Consider the following 25,182-nt stretch of genomic DNA (forward strand, 5'->3'; position numbering starts at 1 on the left):
TTAATTTACAGTACTACATGACGTTAGAATCTTTAATAAAATATAAATTCGATTGGAAAAATCGGAAATTGTTTCTAAATGGAAATCAATTAGAAGTTTCGATGTTTCCATTCTTTCCCAATGTCGATAGTTCATTGATTTTTGTTGAGTCTAAATCATTGCAGGAAAGGAATTGCAATTCGCATTCCTTCACGTCCGAACAAGACGATGGACAATTTATTACTTTGATGGACGTCTTACTGATCCAGAAATGTTTATAATATAATCAAGATCTGTTCCACTTCTTTTTTTTTGTCTTGAGATTTCTAAACTTAATTACAGAATTATTCTGAATATTGAGACTTATTTATTCAGACGTTCATTTATTTAGATGTTCTCTCAAATTGCAGTAACCTTTCTGCAGGGTCCTCGTAAGCTTGGTATGGGGATCGGAGGTAGAACACGCCCTTTTCGCCATTTTTTGGTTTTGGACTAATGAAATACGCAGAGTATTAATAAATATTCACTCTTAACTAATTAGAAATTCTAATCTGAATAAATGTCATCATTATGTTTAAAGGGTGGCCCAATAGTCAGTTAACCACTGTAAGGATCAAACTTGTCTTAAATGCTTTATCACATACAAACTCGTTAGTTGCAAAACTTAGAAAAGGAATAGAGGGATGCCGCAATCGCTCCTCCTAACGTTTTTATTGCTGAAAGGAAATTCACAGTGCCGCATTATCCTGTGAGTAAAAAGGGCAAGTGCCTGGGGCCCCAAACCAATCTTTTATAAGAAAATATTTTCCTAAAAAAATTACGCCCAAGAAAAATGTATGAAGTCAACACTGTACTGTACTGTACATGGGACCTCCTAATTGAAATTTGTCCTGACTCCATGAAGCTATAATGCTATTAGAGATTCATTATTTCTTTAAAATAATAATTAAATTAAGCAATAAAACTTTGGGAGTTATTTTTAATTCGAATTCGATATAGCCCTAAAAGATTTGCTCCTGGAACCTCCCTTTGTACAAACTGCATCAATTTTCTATGTATGTAAACTCATTCACAGGTTTATCTGAACACACCAAACATAGTTGACTGACTTATGAGACACCCTGTACTTATCTTGATTTTAAAAATTTGAAGATAACTTGGTACTCAATGCTATAAATACTTATCTAAATAATAAATTTGGGAATTAAATAATAATAAATTAATTATATATACTAATAACATTATTTTTAACAGGGCTGGATCTGCACATTGAATAAGCTGCATCTTAGGACTTTGCATTATGGATCTTAGGGATACCATTATTTGATGGACAGGAAGGGCCTATTACATGTTATAACTTAGGGCCAAAACAAGACAATCCAGCCATGATTTCTAAAGTTTTTACAAAATTTTTAAAATTTTAAGTTTAATTATTGTGTGAAATAAATTTATACTACTTATTAACGCAAATATAATTTTATTTAAATAAATAAAAAAAAAATCACTCCTTAATATATATATATTTTTTTCTTAAATCAATAACTTAGTAAATTAAAATATAGTTTTTTTTTCTTTTATATAACAAATATGAATCTCATAAACAAAACAAAGTTATAATCTTCATATTTATTATTGGAAATATTTCAGAACACAATTTTAAAAAACAACAAACAAACAAACAAACAAAAAAATGGAGCATTTAAATATCAGGAACAAAAACATTTCCTGTTATTACACAATTGAAATGTATGAAAAAACAAATTTCATACACAATATAACAATTTGTTTACAAAGAATGGCAGGAGCATACTTACAGAAAAATGGGTGGTATTTTTTTTTCTTTTAAATGCTATGCTTCTTATGGGTAGCATGATTAAGTTGTATATTTTACATCTTTTTTATGTTCCAATGTCTGTGGTCCTTACTGCTATGCGGAAAGATGAGAATGATTGAGATGATACATGATAACATTAGATATGTATCTAAGGACAGAATGATCTAGACGTTTTTTTATTAAAAGAATGGCCCTCTATTATTTGTCGTTGTCGTGTACGCAAAAATGGTAAATTCTTCTTCGTATTGTCATGATTTGTCTACCGAGCGAGGGTAACAGAACAATTTGAACAGTCGTAATTCTACAAATGCTATTTATTAGATTTAAAGTGACCATGCAAAAATGATGAAGATGAAAAGATGGACAATGATTAACTAGACAATTTATCTACAGTTGGTAATAAACGAACATGTAACTTTTCACTTTACAAGCACAAAATTTCATTGAAGAAATATCCATAAAAGAGGAATCAACATACAATTAAAGGCATAATCAAATGTTATCAATCAATAAAACACAATCCAACAAATGAACTGCTACTTGGCAGTTATTTCCATTTTCCTAAGTTGATAATGATATGAACAATTATGATTGGTAAAAAAAAAAGCCATTTTATGAATTATGGGATGTGCTATAAATTTACATTTTGGGATGTTTGTCTTACAAAATGAAACACTTATTTTTGCAAACATTATAAATGATGGCACTTATTTCAAATGTGGCAGTTTTAAGAAATTGTGCTTTCCGATGTATCTTTAGGCATGACGGGATTCACCTGTGGATTTCTTCCAACTGTCTCTTGGTAATTCTGTATTGCGGTCGACTAAAAATAAAAAATTATATTTAGAATGAGATATAATAATTAATTGCTACAAAATATGATTGAAACTAAATTAACTTTACAGACTATCTAAAAGTAAATTAACAAAATTAAATTTAGTTTTTATAATACATTATGACAAATAAAAACCAATTAAAACAATAAAATAATAAGAGTACTAATTAATAAATTAAAATAATTTTGATAAAATGTTTTTGTTGCAATTACATTAAGTAAGGTTTTTTCACTAGTAGTTTTTGAAAACTTTTAATTAAAAAATGGTCCTGATGTATAAATATATCAAATGCCAACTTTATATTTAAATACTCTTTACTTCCTACAAAAAAATATTCTAAAAATTCAAAATATTAACATTAAAAAATTGAACTGAAGTCGACAGTTGTTAAAGATTTATCATCAACTGAACTGTCATTATTGAAATTTATTTTATATTTTAGAATTTCATTAAATGTAAATTTTAAAATTTTCTTTAGTACATTAATTTAGAATTTTTATTAAATTATTCAAATAAAAAATTACATAAAATATATTTTTAGTTTTAATGTATTAAATTAAATATAACTGTCTATCAGGCAGATAATAACTCAAATAAAATTTAAGACCATGAATATTTTGTAAACTATATATAACGTAATTTTTTTTCTTAAAAACCGTTAAAACAAAGTAAACAGTAATTTCAATTTTAAATAAAAAAATTGATAAAATTTATTAAACTGAAGTAAAAGTAATGGTAACTGTGTAAGAAATATTTTGTTTCAAACTTGAATTTAAAATTTCATCAATTTTGAACTCAGATTTCTTTTTATATTTAAATTTATTGAGTAATCACTGTATTTACATTAATGAAGTTTTTTAAACCTATTAGTGTTCTTACTTTAATTTCTTTTGAGTGAATAAATTTCAATTAAATATCATTTTAATTAAAAAACTTAAAATTAAATTGACGTGAATGAACTTCTTTTTGTATTTTTAGATTCTAATGATCTTAAAAAAGTGTAAAACTACATGGAGAAATTGACAAGTTTTTAAACTTAATCTTATATACCAGCATTCAGCAACCTGTGGCACACGGAACAATTTTCAGTGGCACTCTGAATAGAAACATAGTAAAACCTACATTTTAATTATTAATTACAAATTTAAATAGAAGGCATAGTTCAGTAAAGGCTGTGGCACATTAAAAACAAATCTTTTATTTATATATTTTATTACAGTACTCCATGTCACCATCTGTGTGTTACACAAGTGCTTCACATGTAAGAACATAATTCAATTAACAACTTAACTTCAAAATTATACATTTTGAAGTCCATTATAACCATACTAATTTTGATAACATATATAAAAAACTTTGTAGAATCATGTTAACACACCACTGAAAGGTTGCCGACCCGTTATATACTCTAGTTTTACATTATTTTTAGAAATTATTTTATAATACTTCAAGAAATTAATAAATTATCTTTTATATAAAAGAAGAAACATTGTTTGTTCTTTATGCATTTGAAGCTTTATAAGCAAATTCAACCAAACTTTCCTGATATCATTCTTATATCAAGACAATATAATATATTCTTATAAGAACTGATTCGCTATGAACACAAATCAATTTATATATCTGGCCAATAGAATTGAGACATTCTGTAGTATTAGACTACTATCAAACATTTCACTGTGAGCAAGTTTAGGAAATGTTTTTGAAGGTTATTTTAATTATTACTACATTTTAATTGTAACTCCTAGATCAAGTTTCCAAATTGATAACTTATGTAACACAATGAATCCACTTTTCAAATTGACTGATACTTTTTCGTCATTGGCTGCAATTTGAAAAATTGTAGACCTATAAATTCCCACTGTCATCAGTCCATCTGTCTTTCCTTTCCTTAATCTTAAGAATGGAATTAGATTGAGATTAGACCAGATATGGAAACCTTAGGGGCAGGAGGCCCGATTAACTATATATGAACTATATATGAATTCAAACTGGAAGTCATGTTATTTCAATTCAAAACTTTTTCCCTGAAAGTAGTTAATAGATGATGACATGATGTTATTGTTAAAGGAAAAGTATGATGTACAGGGGCAACCCAATACTAATTTGAGGTATTTTAAATTCAATAAATTAAAAATATGATTAAAAATTGCAGCCTGGCATTGTGACGATGTCACAATAAATAATTGCTCATTGAAAGTAAACAGTTGAACAAAATGGCTGGAAGATAAATTATTCTGTAAACGAACTTAGATGCTAGTTTTCAGGTCCTTGCTTGGAAAAGGAGATAAACCTTGCTTGAAAATTTCATAAGTTCAGCTATTGTTCATTTTGGAACAATAGGCAGTGTTTAATGAAATTACATTGCCTTATACAGAAACTAAATACAGCATTATATCTAAAAACATTGTATATAAAGCAGATTGTTAACTACTCTAACATAAATTGTCTAAAATTTTCTACAATGCCAAGGGTGCCATATCAAATTTCTTCAAGCAACACTGAATATCTTTATAAATTAAATATAAAGTGCAAAATTAATAGAAACTTCAATTTTAAAAAGAATATTTCTTGCAGAATAACTTAAAAATTATGTTTCAAATATTCTTTTATGGGTATATAGGCAAGATAAATTATTTTTTAGAAAACAATTTATATCAAATATTAAAATACTTAAATATATGAAATCTATTATTTAAAAAGTAAAATATCTGCATTCAATAAATATGTTGAAAATAATAATTTACAAATTATTCACTGAAAATTAAGTTTTATTTTAAAAATTATTACTTATTTTAACACATTAATATAATATTTATTTTAAGCCAAGTATAAAACAATCAGTTTTACGATGTTCTTTATATTGATTTCATTTTGATTTCATGATTATATTTGTTAAAAACTACTTGTATTTTAAGGTTTTCAAAGAAATACCACCAAATAATTTCAATTGAATGTCTTCAAACAGAAGCAGACTTTATGAAGTGGTTGTTTTGAACTTTATGAAGTGGTTGTTTTGAACTTAAAAAAAATTACTTGCAAATAATGTGTGTTAATTATACATATAATAATAATAATCAATTCATTTAATCAAATAATTGAATTAAGCAGTGTAATTTTTATCAAGCTTCACTTATGCAGAAATAAATAATCAGAAGAATTTGTTAGATAGATAATCTATCTATTCTACTCATTTTAAAATTTCAATATTTATTTTTATAACTAAAACTAATATATATAATTCTTAAAATTATAATTTAAAATTACCTAGAAAAAAATTCCAAATGAAACAGCTTGTAACTTCCAATCTCATAAACTAAGAAAATACATTTAACTTTGATATAGCAATTGAAGATGACTAATAATAGTCAATATCTAATTTGTTTGATATTGGATGATGTAGCTAAGATACTCATTGAGGAGCTCATAAGAATTTCACAAGAAATGACAAATAATAAGTTTATGTAATGAAAAATTCATCTGTTTATTAACAACTAACATATTTGTTACAGTCGTTAATAAACAGATGAATTCAGTCAACATTTCTTTTTAACCACATAATTTGAGTTCTTCAGTTACAATAATATCAAAAATAATAATTAGATTCAGATGCAAGTATTCCTTAAGTGTTGTATTTATATCAAATGCTTACTGAAAATTAATTAACTATAGAAGATCCTTATGAAGCAATATTAGTACCAGTACAAAAACTTTTATAAAGTTTTATAAAATATTTAATATAAGAATTGTATTTTAATGATTATCTATAACACTTATTCACTGATTGGAATACTAATTAAATCTTAATATTTATGCTTTTCTGGACAATATTGTTTGTTTATTGTCACACCACATTTTTATCTTAATGCTGATGTATCATTAATTTTTCATCAGTGAAAAACTAATAAAAATTACTTACTACTCTTGATCTAATACTCTTTGGCATATCTTCATCTGGCAGATAAAAATCTTCCCTGTTAAGTATCATAATACATCCATCATCAAACTGTACCTAAAAATAAGAAATAATTATTCTATTATTGCACTTTTATAATTATAACTACAGATTATAAAAGAACGAAATAAACTATTGAAAGTCAGAAAATAAATGTAAGCTAGTCTTTACAGATTAATAATTTAATTTGTATACTAGTAAAAACTGAATATATTTTGTAGCTAGGAAATATCAATGTAGAAAGAAATCTCTGAAACTGTAATATCCCTATTTTCTAAGTCTTCAAATTTTATGCACAAATTTGTATATCTAACTACTTTAAACACAGTTCATATTTTTTTTTATACCACTGAGTTAATACATTCTTAATTGTTTCAGTTTCGAAGAACCAAGTTCTTTCATCTTTATACAATTTATGTATAAAAACAAACAGAAGTTTATTTACAATCTATACAAGTTTGGAGTAACCAAAGAAAAAAATTGTGTTAAATTGACATTGAAAAACATTTATCCTGGAGAAGCATTTATCTCAAGATACAAGAGCTATTTCACATTCAGAACACAGTTTTATCAAATTGTCTTTTATTGGAGATGTCACTTAACTGTCATACAGACACAGTTAAAGTATAACACTATGTTTCAGCCACAACTTTATTCCCAAAGTCTAAACAGAATCTTTGACTTCTCTGAAGTTGATAAATTGCCTAAAATTCCATAATTCTAGCTCTTCATAGCTAGAACACATCTGTAAATATTAATTAATGCTGTTAATTTGTTATACAATATGTGAAAAGTTAGAATTTTTTAAAAATAGGTTTGAAGTACTTAAACTGCATGAAATTTATCTATAAATATTATTAGCTACAGAAATAACTATTTATGGATAAATCTAATGTTATAAAATAATATCAACAGAAACAAAGAATCACAAATATAATAAAATAAATATATTTAAAATTAAGTTTTTAAGATATTTAATATTAACATCACTTTTAAAAAATCATTTAATTAACAGTAAATATAATAAAATAAAAACTGTAAATATAAACGGGTAGAATTATATTTAGAGTTATTTTTCATATAAAAAATTAAGCATTTTTTTTTTTTTTAAATCACAATTTACTTTTTCAAATAAACTTACTTTATATGCCATATGATGATTAATTCCTCTAAAAGTGCCACCATATGGTCTGCCAGCCAAATTTATATCTAGATGTTCACCTATCTGTGGAGGACCAAATTGACGACAGTTTCTCGACTAGAATTTGATGTTGAATTTTAATTAAGTAAATATTAAAATATTTAATAATTTAAACAAAAGTTTTTAAGGACTTACAAGAATGTTTGTTGGTGGTAATTTGTCACAGACAGAGCCATCATCAAAAGTAATAGAATATAATACTTGAGGTTGGATATCTATTATTTGGCAAGTACAATATCTGCCATTTCTTCTCTTTGTAACAACCAGAACACCTTTTTGAACCTCACATGGTGCATTCTGCATTGTCTAATAAAATAAAATTTACTTTAGATATTGTATTCAATGTAATTAAATTCTAATTATATCTTAATGATCTATCAAAAATAATTTAATAAGCTTTACTAATTCTAATCTTCATGCTATTAATTCAAATTATCAAACCAATAAAGAAATTAAATATCTCAATAAATATTAATTTGATCTAACATATATTTAAATACTTTAAAAAATGTTTAATTAGATATTATTCAATGATAATAATATATCCAATCTATAGCATCATTTCTAAACTTAAAGTAAATTTACTTTATAATATTAAATCATCAATAGCATTAAAAATATAAATAGCATTCAGAGTTCAAATTATTATACTAAAATTCAATTTGAGAAAGTGCTTAAAAGATAAATATTGTATTGTCATGTGCCATAAAGCTATTAAATATTTATTTTATTTGCCATTATATACTTTGAAAATAAAATTTATTTTGATTTCAAAGTATAAACATTCAAAATAATGATGATTTGATTGTAATATCTCAAATAATATATATATCAGGATACATACAATCACAATAAAACTCCATACCTTTATTTTTATTAAATTTACTTAATTTCATTTATATACAACTATTAGTAGGCTTTCTAGTTTTATAATAATTATGATGTTTCTATTGGAATATAATGTAATTTCAAGTTGTTTAAAATAAATTTTTAGTAGCAATGTCTAATTCTAAGCAATTTATTAATGAGAAGATACATAAAATTATTTTGTTCATGAAGAAAGCATTAAATAAGGAAAATTGCTAGATATGACATTATAAAAGTGATATAATTTTTAGAATAATCATCAATTATTATAAATATCGTATTGTGTTAACAAATCATACTGAATGCCTAAGATAAAATTCTATAAATGAACACAAATAAGAACTGCTTTTAAGAAACAAATATTTGAAATGAAAACAAATCTATTTAAAATTATAAAAATAAAATAAAAAATATCTCCATTATATTCAAGAAATGATAGAATAAAAATTACATCATTACCTTTTCACTGACAGCAATATGATATTTACATTTAATTTCAACAACAGGTGGTAACATAGATCGTTCAAATACAATTCCTGCTGCATGAGCACAAGTAATATGAAAAGCAGTTGAGCATTTTTTCACTGAACATTTTACACAAATTCCTCGTGGACAAGTATTACTGGGTGATAGTTTATGACAATAATAACATTTCTGAAATTTAAAATCCAGATTATTATTTCTATATATGCATGATCATAAATATATTTTAAACACTAGGTAATTACTATAGATATGAAATATAAATTACCAATTTAAGATTTGCTTTAGGTACTCTTGTTAGATTAATTGGTTCTCTTAAAATTGCATTTTCAAACAACACTTGAGGTCCCAAAGCTGCACAAACAATATGAGCCCATTTTTCATCTATTGTTGGTTTCAAAGCTCCACCACGAAGAGAACACATACAACACCTCTGAAATAAATACAATTAATAAATGAAATAAATTGTTTATCTTTGATTAAATATTGTCTACAGTAACTTATTGTTTCATAAAAGATCACATACACAAAATTTATTTATGATTACTTAACATTATAATAATTATTATGTTTTTAAAATAGTAATTTTAAAATTTATAGAAATTATTATTAGCTTACTGCATTTAGATCTTGTCTAATACATCTTGAGCACTTCCAAGCTGTTTCAATTGGCATTGCAGTCACACCATAACAAGCTAAAATGAAACAATTGATTTTTTAATAGTAATTTTAAATTCATTTAATAATCTTCAGAAACATATTATAACTTTGTAAAAAAATGAATCACTATATTGTAATGAATGTTTTTGAAGCAACTTATGTTACTTTAGATAATTATACATTTAATGATTTCTGGAACATAGTTTTACATATTGGCTTCAATGAAAAGTTTTTGCATATTTTGAAAAAGTCTTAATTTTTTTTAAATAAAATATATTCATTCAGTCAATAATGTGATTTCCATAATTTTCAATTACCTTCTCTAAATACTCCACAAGTTTACTGATATCATCAACATAAAAATTCTGGTCAAAACAAAAACTGTCATATTTCACTTTTTCAAAGCTTTTAAAATTTTACTGTTTAAAATGCTTTAGTAATGATATAAATGAAAACTGAAAGGAATTAAATTGAGTGAATAGGATGATCTAAATTTTCAAAATTTAATTGTTTTGTTTGTTTGTTGTGTTTACACAACAAACAATTCATGAGTGTTCTGGTGAAAGATCAGAACATGTCCTCACTTCCAATTGACCAGATGTCTCAAACAAAAAAAACCCACATTTGTTTACGCAATCTATTTACTGACAGTAACTTCATTGGACATTAAAAAATCATACATGAGACAGTAATTTTTGGAAAGCAGGATTCATTTTAGAGTTGAAAGCACATGCTATCCTCATTTGCACTATTGTTTCTTTTAACAACATTGTCATAAAATAATGTTTTTACTGTTTGTATAGCAGTATGATCTTTCCAAAACTCAAAGTATAATATACAGTACATGCATCTCATCCATTGATTTTTGTTCATAATTTTATCCAAACAGACTGTTAAAAAATAAACTCAAAATAAGCATTTAATGATACTATGGTATCACACATTAACAATATGTTAAATATCATATCTTTAATTAAATCACATTTCTGATCTCTGTAGCATCAGTTATTGAAAAACAAACTCTCTTCAATCCAATAGATAGACAATCAATCAATTCAAATAAATATAAATAGTTACTGATTACAGTATTTCCAGTTCAATTTAATCACTTTACTTCTACTTTAAATATATTTCTAGTATTACTAGTCTAATTTTGTATGGGATATATTACAGATAAAATATGAATAAAATAATATATTGAAAAGCAAATATACTTACTTGCATGGACACAAACTTTGCAATCTGTGCATATTAACAATGGTGAAATACCATTTTGATCCAACAGTGGATTGACAAAATCTGATGGTGATGTTGATACAAAACATGTTGCAGGCATCCAAACCCGACTTTTAGAAGGCACATGAGTTTCTTTTCCACAACTGAGATTATGTAACTGAATATATATAAGAATATCAGAACATTAATTTAATTAATAAATGAATGAAAATATTAACTAATTTTATTGTAATAATGTGTAAAAATGTTTAAATTAGATTTTATTAATGAGAATTAAAATAAAATACAATGCAATTTGAGAATATCATTTCATATAAAAACATTTAGATTTAAAAAATATATATTAAGCATAATTCAATAATTATAATGTATACAGATTTTTTATTACTGGATCCCAAAAGAAAATGATGATATTCTTTATTGCAAAAATTAAAAAAAATAATAATTAAATTTTACCCTCAATGGTTTAAATATTAGACATATAGAACAATGAGGATCGACTGTTGAACACTGCATATTATATTGTTGTTCTGCATGAAAGTTTGCTGGACTAAATTGCCATAATTCAGATAATGGTTGAGTCCAATCTTCAACAACTTCTTTAGATACTGTATTAGGTACAGATGACTTGTCTAAAAATAAAAAAATTATTTTAAATAATATATTAAAAATATTACAAGGATAAACTTCAGTTATAGTTTTCACTGACAGCAATATGATATTTACATTTAATTTCAACAACAGGTGGTAACATAGATCGTTCAAATACAATTCCTGCTGCATGAGCACAAGTAATATGAAAAGCAGTTGAGCATTTTTTCACTGAACATTTTACACAAATTCCTCGTGGACAAGTATTACTGGGTGATAGTTTATGACAATAATAACATTTCTGAAATTTAAAATCCAGATTATTATTTCTATATATGCATGATCATAAATATATTTTAAACACTAGGTAATTACTATAGATATGAAATATAAATTACCAATTTAAGATTTGCTTTAGGTACTCTTGTTAGATTAATTGGTTCTCTTAAAATTGCATTTTCAAACAACACTTGAGGTCCCAAAGCTGCACAAACAATATGAGCCCATTTTTCATCTATTGTTGGTTTCAAAGCTCCACCACGAAGAGAACACATACAACACCTCTGAAATAAATACAATTAATAAATGAAATAAATTGTTTATCTTTGATTAAATATTGTCTACAGTAACTTATTGTTTCATAAAAGATCACATACACAAAATTTATTTATGATTACTTAACATTATAATTATTATGTTTTTAAAATAGTAATTTTAAAATTTATAGAAATTATTATTCGCTTACTGCATTTAGATCTTGTCTAATACTTTANTTTAATGCCAAATAGTTTAAATTTACCATTGCTATCTAATACATCTGAAATTTTTAAACAGAACATCCATCAATCTGAAATTATAAATTCATCTTTACATTCAAACAATTTGAAAATGTGTCCACTTAAACCAGATTCAGGAAATTCAATTTCACCAGAAGCATCTCATCCATTTAGTCATAGTTACATAAATAAAGAATCAAATAATTTGTTACCTCAACCATCTAAAGCAGATACCCAAACAGCATCATGGTTATTTGCTGGAGTACCTCACTATAACAATTCTGTTCAGCAGCAAAAATTATCTACTACTTTATTACCAAATTCAGCTTATTCTAATATTATACATCATGATATTCCAGACAAACCCACTTTATCATATTTGGGACAGGCATCTGATGAACCAAAAGATTTATCTTTAAAAGTGAATGACAAAACTTTGCCTGCAGCTAAACAATTTGTTGGGGGTATCTATCCTGATGTAGGTGAAACTAGTTCACCTTATCATTCGCATCTGTTGCCTCAAGTAAGTTAAATGTGCTATTTATAACTTTATTTGTAAAAATCAACATATTATTAGCAATTTAAATTTAAATATGATCTTAAAGCATTAAGTAAAATTTGAGAATAGTGTATAATAATAGAAATGTGCTTTTAAGAAAATCATTAACTGCTAGTAAAAATGATTGTATAATTATTATTGTAATGTGTCAACATAGTATTCATATATATCATAGTTGTTGTAATTGCAAGGACTTTTGTACATAATTTAGACTATTTATTTAGATTAGTTTTTTCTCATGTTTTAGTAAAATTTATTATTATTTCTTTTTAATAATTATTATATTTTTGTTTATTGTATTAATATCTTATAACAATAATTTTTATAAATTATTGTTATAAGATATTAATACAATAAACAAAAATATAATAATTATTAAAAAGAAATAATAATAAATTTTACTAAAACATGAGAAAAAACTAATCTAAATAAATAGTCTAAGTTATGTACAAAAGTCCTTGCAATTACAACAACTATGATATATATGAATACTATGTTGACACATTACAATAATAATTATACAATCATTTTTACTAGCAGTTAATGATTTTCTTAAAAGCACATTTCTATTATTATACACTATTCTCAAATTTTACTTAATGCTTTAAGATCATATTTAAATTTAAATTGCTAATAATATGTTGATTTTTACAAATAAAGTTATAAATAGCACATTTAACTTACTTGAGGCAACAGATGCGAATGATAAGGTGAACTAGTTTCACCTACATCAGGATAGATACCCCCAACAAATTGTTTAGCTGCAGGCAAAGTTTTGTCATTCACTTTTAAAGATAAATCTTTTGGTTCATCAGATGCCTGTCCCAAATATGATAAAGTGGGTTTGTCTGGAATATCATGATGTATAATATTAGAATAAGCTGAATTTGGTAATAAAGTAGTAGATAATTTTTGCTGCTGAACAGAATTGTTATAGTGAGGTACTCCAGCAAATAACCATGATGCTGTTTGGGTATCTGCTTTAGATGGTTGAGGTAACAAATTATTTGATTCTTTATTTATGTAACTATGACTAAATGGATGAGATGCTTCTGGTGAAATTGAATTTCCTGAATCTGGTTTAAGTGGACACATTTTCAAATTGTTTGAATGTAAAGATGAATTTATAATTTCAGATTGATGGATGTTCTGTTTAAAAATTTCAGATGTATTAGATAGCAATGGTAAATTTAAACTATTTGGCATTAAAGGTTGCTGTACACTTATAGGAGATTTTGCTGTCCTTTGCTGCCTCAAATGAAATGGAGTAATATTAGTCATACTAGAAGGAGGTGGTGATAATTGACTATTGAACAAAAATTGTTGAATAATAGATGGATTTGATGATCCAATTCCTTGATGTGTCTGATTAGATTCAGTTACTGCTTGCTCTTTAAATGACAAATTCTTTGAAGAAAGTTCTTCCAACTTTTTAGCAGTTTGAGTTAATGACATCATTCTTCCTCGGGGAAATGTTTTTGTTTCTACTGGTTGATTGTTATTTGTTGAATGTTGAATAAGTGGTTGTTGTTGATATGGAAACTTTGTCTGAAATCCTGGAGCCTGAAACTCATTTCCTACTGAAGTGATAAATTTTTCATTTTCAATAATAACAGGAGGACTATTAGATTTTTCAGCTGGTTTTGTTTCTATTGAATTTTGTTCAGAATTATTTTCAGGTAATGGATGATTGTTCATTGTTTCATTTTTAATGTCAGAAATTTCATTTTCATTGTTTGTCTCTATATTATCTATAGCTGCCTCATTCATATTGTGAGAAAATGCTAGTTGATTATCATTTTCCAAATCCCAAAATGGTTTCAGAATTGGAGGATTTTCATCTTGATCAGTTTGCAATGATGTTGAAGAATCTTCCATACAATTCATATTATCTAACATTTCAAACTTTTCCAAAGTATCTATATCTTTCTTTTTTGCAAATTTTCTTTTTTTTATTTTATCATCACTGTTAATATCAAGGAAATCATCATCTTTATATTTTTCTTTTTTCTTTCTTTTCTTTCTTTCTTTAGGTTTTGTATTCAAATCTTCATCCAATTCATAAATTTCAGTGCCGTCACTATCATCTTTCTCTTCTTTCATCAAATCCCATTCTTGATCTTTATAATCAGAGTTAAATTTTTCCTTTTGTTTTTTCCCATCTATAGCAGATATAGGATGTCTTTTTGACACTGTTAATTTTCTTTTCTCCTCTCTGAAAATAAAAAAAGCATTAAAATATATTATTTGGAAAGTCTTAATTTAAAGAAATAAGAAATATTAAATTAGAAATCAAATTATTCACTAAATCACAAAATAATCAAGCTTGTGAATTAAATCATTATTCATGTAAGAAGCAAAAACTATTTAGAGGTACCCTTTGTATAACTATTGTGTTATACAAAGTGAGTGTTATGCAAATCTATGCTATATGAAACAAAGGACTAATACAAAGCATGACTTACATTCCAGAAGTTAACAAAAGTATACTTTTCTTTTTGTTACAAAAAGGAATATACAGGTATACCTCGACTTACGTCGTTCCCGATTATACGTCGTTTGTAAAAAAAGGATATGGAAAAATAAAAATCAAGTTTAAGTCATTTTATTCGACTTTACGTCTGTCCGCCACAAATATTGAAGTCGTAATATCACTAGAAAAATGTTTAAAGCACATAAAATCATATTAAAATATATACATTTACAAGTTTGTAGGCCCTACTGTATTTACAGTACATGCATTCGTAAATTTAGATTACTTTTTTCTGTACTATATTAAAAACTAAAATTTATTTGTTTGAAAGCTTAAAATAGATCCTTATTAACCATACGTTATTAAAAATACATTAATAAATAAAATACAGAACCGGAATTGGCAATTTATGGTTTAGCCTAGTGACAAGTAGATTTGGAGACAAGTAAATTCGACTTACGTCGTTTTTCGACTTAAGTCGTTTTCCTGGAACCAATTACCGACGTAAGGCGAGGTATACCTGTATTTAATAATTAACTAACAATCACAATTAAAAGTACTGTACTACATATTAATATTCATTTTAGACAGACAACGGTGTTTCCTTTTCACAAAGTATTGTCATATGAACTTTTTTGTTGATCTTGACTAGAAATATCAAGTTCACTTTTTTATATTTTTACCATTTTACTTTTTTAAATTTAAATGTAAAAAAGCACTATATATCTTTTAAGATTTGTTACCTGTTTTTATTTTTATTTATTCTGCTTGTTTTGTTTTAAGGGGTGTTATTTGTTTTTATGATATGTTATTGTAGGGGGCAGAAATCAAATGTCTGTCAAATGTTTCTCTAAATGTAATGAAATAAATAAATAAAATAAATATGTATGACAAAATAAAAATAGGTTATTAACTGAAAATTTCTTCTGGTGGGTTGAATTTGTTCAATTGAGGACCAAGCAATTTTTTCCAGAATCTGTTCTAGTATCAAAATACCACCGTACTTCATTTGTAATTTTTATGATTACTTACCTACAGTTAAAAAATTTGCTTAAACCTGCTTAAATAAACTTTATTAAATACAAAGATTAATATATAAAAACAAAATACAGTAACAGCCTTAATGTCTAAAATCTAAAAGCAACAACAACGACACATGGTTGATAGTAAAGCTAGTACAAGGAAGGAAAAAAAAAATGCACTATCAATTTTCATTAAACCCTGACAAAAGGTTCAAAACAAATTGAAAATTTACACATTCTAAAATCCATGGGCAAATTTGAGATAACATGCATACTTACTTGAAGGAAAAAAACAAAATATCAAATAAAGGAGTTTGCACTTAAAAGTTATGAAATTTTGTATTTTCAACCCGAAGGCTTTCCCAAATTCTCAAACTATGTTAGAGCAAACCTAAGAACAGTGTTGTACAGGGGATTTCCCTAAGTTTTGAACCATGTTAGAATGAAACAGTGTTGTAGAAGTGCAATGTTGTATAAAGGAAAACTGTACTTATACTTATTTAAAACAGAGAAAATAAAATAAAAATTTCACTGTATTATTACATATTAAATATTACATTTTTATTCTATTAAAAGTTGTAACAAAATTCAAATACAGTGGGTGATCGGTTAACGTACAGATCGGACAACGAACAAATAGGATAACGAACACTTTCGCGAAAGATTTTTATGTTCGGACAACGAACACATGATCGGATAACGAACATCCCACATAACAAACACAAGAAGAAGCGACGTAAAATAACGAATACCGATTGGACTTTCCTTGTCTTCGGGCAACAATTCGAAACTTTTCGGAGTGTGGGAGACGTCGACATCGACGCTCAAGCCGGTATATACCGATCGGATAGTATTCCTCCGAACTTTGAAACTCTCCCTTGTAATTCCAGCCTTTTATTTTTCTGACAAAACAATTCTTTTATGTATTCGCGAGACTGTCGGGTAGGCACTCGTTAAGTTTTGCGTCTGTTTTTCTTTTCGAAAGGTGAGAGTATAATAGCAAAGGTAGAGAGTGGGCAGAAGATGCCTAATGTTGCTGGGCAGTATGGCGTGAACAGGTCTACAGTAGGCCGCAGTTCAATCTTATTTAAGAAAAATACTGTATAATCAAGAAGACTCAAGCAGCTAAAGGAGTAACAAAAATCACATCTGAGAAATAAAGAACATCGAAGAGTTCATAATGGAACCTGAAACGGATCTGACGACAGAAGAACGCCAAGAACTCTTGAATGAAGAACACCAAGAAACTCGGCGAGATATGTTTTCTTCTGAAAAAGAGGATTAATGCCGATATCTGTTATTAAAGATCCTTTGAAGAAGTGTGAGGATGTCAGAACAACGGTCTTAGAATGGCATCCAAACCAGGTTGAGGCTTGGGGATTTCTACAATTGCAATGCTATTAATTACTTAGGAAAAATCCTGAAGATGAGAGAAAAGCAATCGACATTAGACAGATTCTTTAACCCTTTCAAACGGAAAAAACATGACTAATAAAAATGCAAGATTGTGTACACATGTATTTTTATTATTACATATAAATAAACGTAGAAAGAAAGTATATATTTTTTATTTTGGGGGGGGTCTCCAGAACGAATTAATTAAATTCCCATTAAAACCTATGGTAAATCGATAATCGGTTAACGAACAATTCGGATAGCGAACAAAGTCTTGGAATGGATTATGTTCGTTAACCGATTACCCACTGTATCTATTTGAATTTTGTTACAAATTTTCACAATTATGGCAAACAAATATTAAAAAACTTATCATTAGTGTCTTCTATTTTTGGAAATGTGTGTTTTTACTTTCAGTATTCACATTAATTAAGATGAATATTCAGAGTTAAAATAACAGATTCAGAAAAATATTGTTGATTTAACATTTGCAATATTTGAACATAAAACCTAATTACATTTAAAAGATAATTTGAATTTCTTGTAAATTCTCTCTTTTCTCTATCTTAGAAATTTTCAATATTAAATGCATTTTATTGAATTATTGAAGAATTTGAAAAAATTTGCACTTGATTTACTAAGTTGATATTTGAAATTAGCTTAAGAGAAAAATTTTGCCCATGAGAACTAATGCAATTAGCAAAAAATGATGTACAGTACATAGTTTTGAAATGTTCATTTAAGTGATGCAAATACTAAAAATAAATCATGCTCTTATATGGGCTTTCAATATAGATAATGTCTTGCAATAGCTAATTGAATCTAATCCAAGACAGATATGCTCCAGTAAATAACACAACAGTTTGTAAACATCTATGAAATAATATAATAGTTCAAAAATAGGATAAATAGACCTTACTTATTCAACAAGATAAAGTGCATATTGATGCACTTTATCCCAGTGAATACTTTGTTTAATTTTAATACTTAAATAAAAATTAATTCATTTCTCTAAAAGAACTATTACCTATAACAAGAAATGGATATTGTATGATTATTCTAGAAAATTTGGTCAATGACTAGATAAAAAGCAGTCAACCAAAAATATTAACCAAATATGATCTTCATCTGAAAAACATTGATACAGTCTGATAGTCCACAGTAATTATTTATTTATTGTGAATTTCTGAAACCTTATGAAACCATAACAGAGTAACTTCATTTAATATTCTGATGACAATTTTATGCCAAAGTATATGATTTCATAAAATTTGGAAAATAAAATATATACAGTATGTCCATAATTAATTGATGCATTAAATAATCCTTGTAGTTGATTCTTTAAGTTGTTATTAATCCTAAATATGAATGAAACCCAAATATTTTTGATATATTAAATAAACTTTGAAGTAGGCCTATATCTAGAAAAATCTGGATTACTACTACTACATTATACAATTAAATACTAAAGCAAATATAAAACTTTATAAAGCAGTTACATTTTTATACAAAATATAAAAGATGTATTGAGAAGCATAAAAAAATTAAAAATAAAAATTAATATTTCAAAATTTATTTTAATATTAATAAATTTTATAAATTTGACATGACAATAAGTTAAAAATTATAAAATTATTATATTCATATAGTCCATAAATACAATATATACAAAATGCTAAAACCACAAAATTTTTGTTAAATTATTACAACAAATTAACTTCATTTTATAAGTAAATATTGTTCATGCACTGGAAAGTTGTGTCTTTTGTGTATTGAAAAAATTGATAAATTATTTATTAAAACTGTTATTTTTATTATGATGTCTTTTTTTTAAATATTAAACAAAATTAAATTATTTAGAGGTATTACAATAGACTAGACTAATGTGTTTGAAAAAAATATATAAATTTGTCATTTGTGCTATTTAAATTAATAACCAAATAATTTACAAAATTAGAATATGCTAGAATCAAAAATCTTGTATTAATTACTTTAAATTTACCATATAATGACATTTCTATTTTAATGATATAAAAATTTTTTGACCAAGACCTATTATTATAATTGATCTTTACCATCTTGTATATATAACAATAATTATCAATACCTTCTTGAAGCAATAATAAGTTCAAATTTACTAGGTGGTGGTGCAACAGTATTTCTAGAAGGATCCTCAGGATGACATCCTAAATCTTTTCCTTGTCGCCAAAGTTCATATTTTTCAGACTGAAATTTTCTAACAAATACATCCATACTTATCTTCACACAATCTTTTCGACAAGTACACTGTAAAATATGTAAATTCAATATATTGCATTAAAATTACAGATAATTATAATTACAAGACTAAATAAAACTTGTTAAAAATAAAGTAAAAAATTTTAAAAACGCTAACTGTACAAAAATATTAGCAGAATATTTAACTAGTGTATTTTCTAGTACTTATATATTTATGTCTAATTCATTCAGTTAATAAATTCAACTTTTAATTATATAATAAAATTTATATTAAATTAATCATCGAAGACAAGTCCGTCCAAAAGGGACCACCATTTATTTTGTATTCCAGACTTTACACATACACATCCATGGCAACAGGCCTTCCTTTTTAGGCTTCATGCTGTGTAAAAGGTAAAAAAGAAAAAAAAAAAGCCCTTTAAAAAAACACAAACATCCAATTAAAAGGAATCGGTGACACACAGACGTCTTACTCTTCATCCATCTCACCAATGGGGTGGTTCTGCTTTATATCTACTAAAACAAGCACTGAAATACGTATTTTTTGAAGCTGACCACCATTTATCAGACTTTACACATACACATCCAAGGTCCCTTTTGGACAGACTTGTCTTTGATGATTAATAATAATCTCACCATCAGACGAAAAAATCAACAAAAAAAAATTTATATTAAAATTAGCTCCACAATTTATATTTTGAAATTTAAAATATTTTAAATGTATTTATTAAATATTTTTTTGTGAGAGACCAGATGAGATGGAAATTTTAATTAACCACAACAAAATATATCAAATTAATCAAGAATATAGAATATGTAAAATTTATGCATTAAAGAAAAATTTTTCCAACACTTAGTAAAATAAATGGAAGGATGTGATTGCATCTTTCCCTGGATTTACTTCCTTTCCAAAGGTGGCACATCTTTCCGAATGTATGTGTCACCAGGAACTTTCATCTGAAATTTATCTATTGGTCAGAACTTTAGCATTGCCTAAAAAGAGCATTGAAATCAAGGGAGAGGTCCCCCCCAAAATAAAAAGATGAACATCGAAATCGAAAAGCGAGTTTGCCTATCCATATCCTTGTGCAAGTGTATTCCAGCCATGCTCCACTGACAATCCCTTCAATCACTGCCGTCGCCGAACCATAGCTGTGTTTACCTACTGGACATCCAACCAAAAACTGCCCCATCCAGGAGTATTACTCAATCCAGCAAAACCTCTTCACCCCTTTGTCATGGCAATCCGCAGCATCAATCAACCTACCAATCAAGGTATTTCACATTGCGTATAATAATGTAAGCTCTCTCTCTCTCAGCTAGGAACCCATTAACTTCAATAATCAATTATGTTATGCTATATAGCTTTATCCAATTTAAGCCACTATTTGAAAGATATAACAGAACTCTGTTATCCTATGTATACATGTAAATAATTCACAAAAATAAACAGGTATTTTTTCCTTTATAATTAAGTTGTAATGTGCACGTCTTTCGGTCACATTGTCTCTCAGGCAGTCTCCATCCTGGACCCCTAGTGTCTACATACGTGACCGCTCACACAAAAATTGAAACAGTAGCCAACAAGGTTTTTGTATCTGTCTTAGAGGATACAGTGTTGTCAGTCCTGACATAGGCGTCACCGGTCTGGTGCTGACCCTCTGGTCACATTTTTCTATTGACTTAGAACATTCCACAACTCTATTTTGTGTACAGTGATTAAGCCTCAAAGATAATATTTTCAAACTAATTTACAATTAGTTTTTAAAGAACTTATTCTTTTAAAGTAGTTTATTTTATTAAAGATATTTAACCTATATTTAATAAAAATAAATATAATAAAAATTATAATTACCTGTAAAGCTCTCTTGCCATATTCGATCCATCTGGGCATTGCAAAATTAGTTGATTCTGCACAATTAAAACCATGATTAAATCCTGCATGATAACCATAAGGAAAGGTTATCATAAATTCTCCAGGCTCTTGTGTAATCTATTAAAATCAAAATAATTATTTTGTATTAATAAAAATTTAAAGAATTATTTTTAAAAAATATTTGAATATTTCAATTAATATCTTATTGGGCTGCAATTTGAAAATATTGTAGACCTAAAAATTCCCACTATTGTCTGCCTGACACTCTTTAATCTTGAGAACAAAGTTAGATGGATAAACAGAGACCAGGTACAGAAAGCTTAGAGGAAGGATGTCCTAATTGAATATATACAAACTTCCAGTGAAAACCAAATGTCATGTTATTTCAATTCAAAAATTTTCCCGAAAGAAGTTAGGTAGATGACCAGCACCATTCTATTACAAACAAAAAAGTATGATGTACAGTACAGGAGCAAGAAACTACTAATTTAAAGTAGAGAGCATATATTTTAAATTAAAAAAATTATTAAAAATTGCAGCTTGGCATTGTGACAATGTCCCAATAAATAAACAATACAATTTTCTCATAATTATTATAATGATTAATTTCTTTTATTTATTTTAGCATATTTTATATAATGTCTATTCTTTCAATTCTAGAGAATTCTTATACTATTTTGGTATCAAATTTAAGTATATAAACATTACATAATTTTCTAAATGTTTCTTTGAAATCAATAAAAATTTCACTTAAATTTAATTTTCCAATAGTTTTGTTAAATACCTAAACTATATAACACCTTCAATAATAAGCAATATCACATACTTTTAAATAAAAATTAACAACATAAAATGCTCAAAACTATCTCACAGATACAGTTTAAACTATTACATAAAATGTAATAGTTTAAAACATTATATTTGTAATAATTATTTATGTTGTATTAAAAACAATTTTTCCTAGAGTTAATTTCTTTTTCTATTTATTCATTAAAATAAGCTTTAAAATCTCAAATATTTTGTTCTCCCATGTGATTTTTGTTATAACTATTAAAATGGTGTAGATTTAAATGATAATTGGCCATCATTCAAAGAAAAATCATATCTGTTTATCATTATAAATTGATGACTTTATTAACTATTTCCATCAGTATAGTATCAGTTCTATGTTTAATTTTAATTTAAATTAAAATTTAATTTAAATATAAACAGTTAATAAACTAATTATTATAACTTATTTTGATGACAGAAACAATTATAGTTATAATAAAACTTCTAATACACAGGTCTACATAGTTTGAAATTTAGTTAGTTTTTTTTTGCTAATTTACAACTTGTGTGTTCAATGTTTATAGTTATAATAAAACTTCTAATACACAGGTCTACATAGTTTGAAATTTAGTTAGTTTTTTTTTTGCTAATTTACAACTTTTGTGTTCAATGTAACTTTTCCTCATATAGTTTCATCCACTCAAGAACATCCAGAGGGTAATGGATCCTGAGGCAAAATACATTTTGGAGCCCTAGAGCAAATTAAATTATTATATGAAAGTAAAGAAAGTAAACAAAAAACACATTGTACAGAGACTGTACTTCCTAAGGGCCCAAGGCAATTTGATCCTTTTGCTCCTCCTCCTAGGCATCCTTGCATCTACCTGCTGTAAACCATCATAATCCAATTCAAACTTGTGTATAATCATTCTGTTCTGAATTATTATTACTGATTTTTTTTTCTATAACATATGAAACATGCTATGGAAAAAAATAAAACCACAATTACAGTCAAACCTCAGTTTATGAACCTAATTCATTTCTAAAAGTTGTTTGGAAACTGATTTGTTCTCAAAGTGAAACACATTTTCCCATAAGAAACAATGTAAAATGAATTAATCCATTCCACGACCCCAAAACAAAACCTTTTTTCTGTTTTTTTTACCTTTATAGCTGTATTTCATGCATAAAATGCCTATAAAGGCAATATAATGTTATATATAATATTACTTTATCTATATCTATATTTATTCTACATATATATTAAAAGCAAAACATTCTGTCACCATCAACTGAAACCAACACTTTAAAAGAAGCACTATAAATAGAGACTCAACTCTGACTGCCAAAATGAAATATAACCAAATCTATCAAGACAGACAAGTACTTTATTCACAATTTCCAAAATATTGTGTTTCAATTGATTTGATTTCAATTTTAATTAATTAATTAAAGTTTTGGTGTAAAGGCCAGTTTTAATTATTATTTTTAAATTTNGTCATTTGTGCTATTTAAATTAATAACCAAATAATTTACAAAATTAGAATATGCTAGAATCAAAAATCTTGTATTAATTACTTTAAATTTACCATATAATGACATTTCTATTTTAATGATATAAAAATTTTTTGACCAAGACCTATTATTATAATTGATCTTTACCATCTTGTATATATAACAATAATTATCAATACCTTCTTGAAGCAATAATAAGTTCAAATTTACTAGGTGGTGGTGCAACAGTATTTCTAGAAGGATCCTCAGGATGACATCCTAAATCTTTTCCTTGTCGCCAAAGTTCATATTTTTCAGACTGAAATTTTCTAACAAATACATCCATACTTATCTTCACACAATCTTTTCGACAAGTACACTGTAAAATATGTAAATTCAATATATTGCATTAAAATTACAGATAATTATAATTACAAGACTAAATAAAACTTGTTAAAAATAAAGTAAAAAATTTTAAAAACGCTAACTGTACAAAAATATTAGCAGAATATTTAACTAGTGTATTTTCTAGTACTTATATATTTATGTCTAATTCATTCAGTTAATAAATTCAACTTTTAATTATATAATAAAATTTATATTAAATTAATCATCGAAGACAAGTCCGTCCAAAAGGGACCACCATTTATTTTGTATTCCAGACTTTACACATACACATCCATGGCAACAGGCCTTCCTTTTTAGGCTTCATGCTGTGTAAAAGGTAAAAAAGAAAAAAAAAAAGCCCTTTAAAAAAACACAAACATCCAATTAAAAGGAATCGGTGACACACAGACGTCTTACTCTTCATCCATCTCACCAATGGGGTGGTTCTGCTTTATATCTACTAAAACAAGCACTGAAATACGTATTTTTTGAAGCTGACCACCATTTATCAGACTTTACACATACACATCCAAGGTCCCTTTTGGACAG

At 26.4% G+C, this 25,182-nt stretch overlaps 2 protein-coding genes across 2 annotated transcripts in view; both read right to left on the reverse strand.

The window, feature by feature from the left end:
* Nucleotides 1-2,497: 2,497 nt before the first annotated feature.
* The window catches only part of LOC111630375 (lysine-specific demethylase 4C-like), a 102,461-nt gene continuing 79,776 nt past the window's right edge, over nt 2,498-25,182 (reverse strand). The window contains exons 8-22 of the mRNA XM_023374464.1: nt 24,446-24,625; nt 21,961-22,098; nt 19,975-20,153; nt 13,662-15,192; nt 12,041-12,205; nt 11,778-11,943; nt 11,508-11,683; nt 11,034-11,208; nt 9,774-9,850; nt 9,424-9,588; nt 9,132-9,326; nt 7,941-8,111; nt 7,746-7,862; nt 6,569-6,661; nt 2,498-2,636 (exon numbers count right to left, since the gene is read on the reverse strand). Coding sequence (XP_023230232.1) covers nt 2,541-2,636; nt 6,569-6,661; nt 7,746-7,862; nt 7,941-8,111; nt 9,132-9,326; nt 9,424-9,588; nt 9,774-9,850; nt 11,034-11,208; nt 11,508-11,683; nt 11,778-11,943; nt 12,041-12,205; nt 13,662-15,192; nt 19,975-20,153; nt 21,961-22,098; nt 24,446-24,625 — 3,624 coding nt within the window. The 3' untranslated portion in view covers nt 2,498-2,540. The remainder of the gene's footprint in view (nt 2,637-6,568; nt 6,662-7,745; nt 7,863-7,940; nt 8,112-9,131; nt 9,327-9,423; nt 9,589-9,773; nt 9,851-11,033; nt 11,209-11,507; nt 11,684-11,777; nt 11,944-12,040; nt 12,206-13,661; nt 15,193-19,974; nt 20,154-21,960; nt 22,099-24,445; nt 24,626-25,182) is intronic.
* LOC111630378 lies at nt 13,634-22,127 on the reverse strand. The gene is made up of 3 exons (XM_023374468.1): nt 21,961-22,127; nt 19,975-20,153; nt 13,634-15,192 (listed from the first exon to the last, which is right to left on the reverse strand). Exons 1-3 carry the CDS (start codon nt 22,072-22,074, stop codon nt 13,653-13,655), a joined length of 1,833 nt encoding a protein of 610 aa, XP_023230236.1. The 5' UTR covers nt 22,075-22,127; the 3' UTR covers nt 13,634-13,652.

This window comes from Centruroides sculpturatus, unplaced genomic scaffold (assembly GCF_000671375.1).
Source record: "Centruroides sculpturatus isolate CEXI.00-Female unplaced genomic scaffold, Cexi_2.0 scaffold672, whole genome shotgun sequence".
Classification (NCBI taxonomy): Eukaryota; Metazoa; Arthropoda; class Arachnida; order Scorpiones; family Buthidae; genus Centruroides; species Centruroides sculpturatus.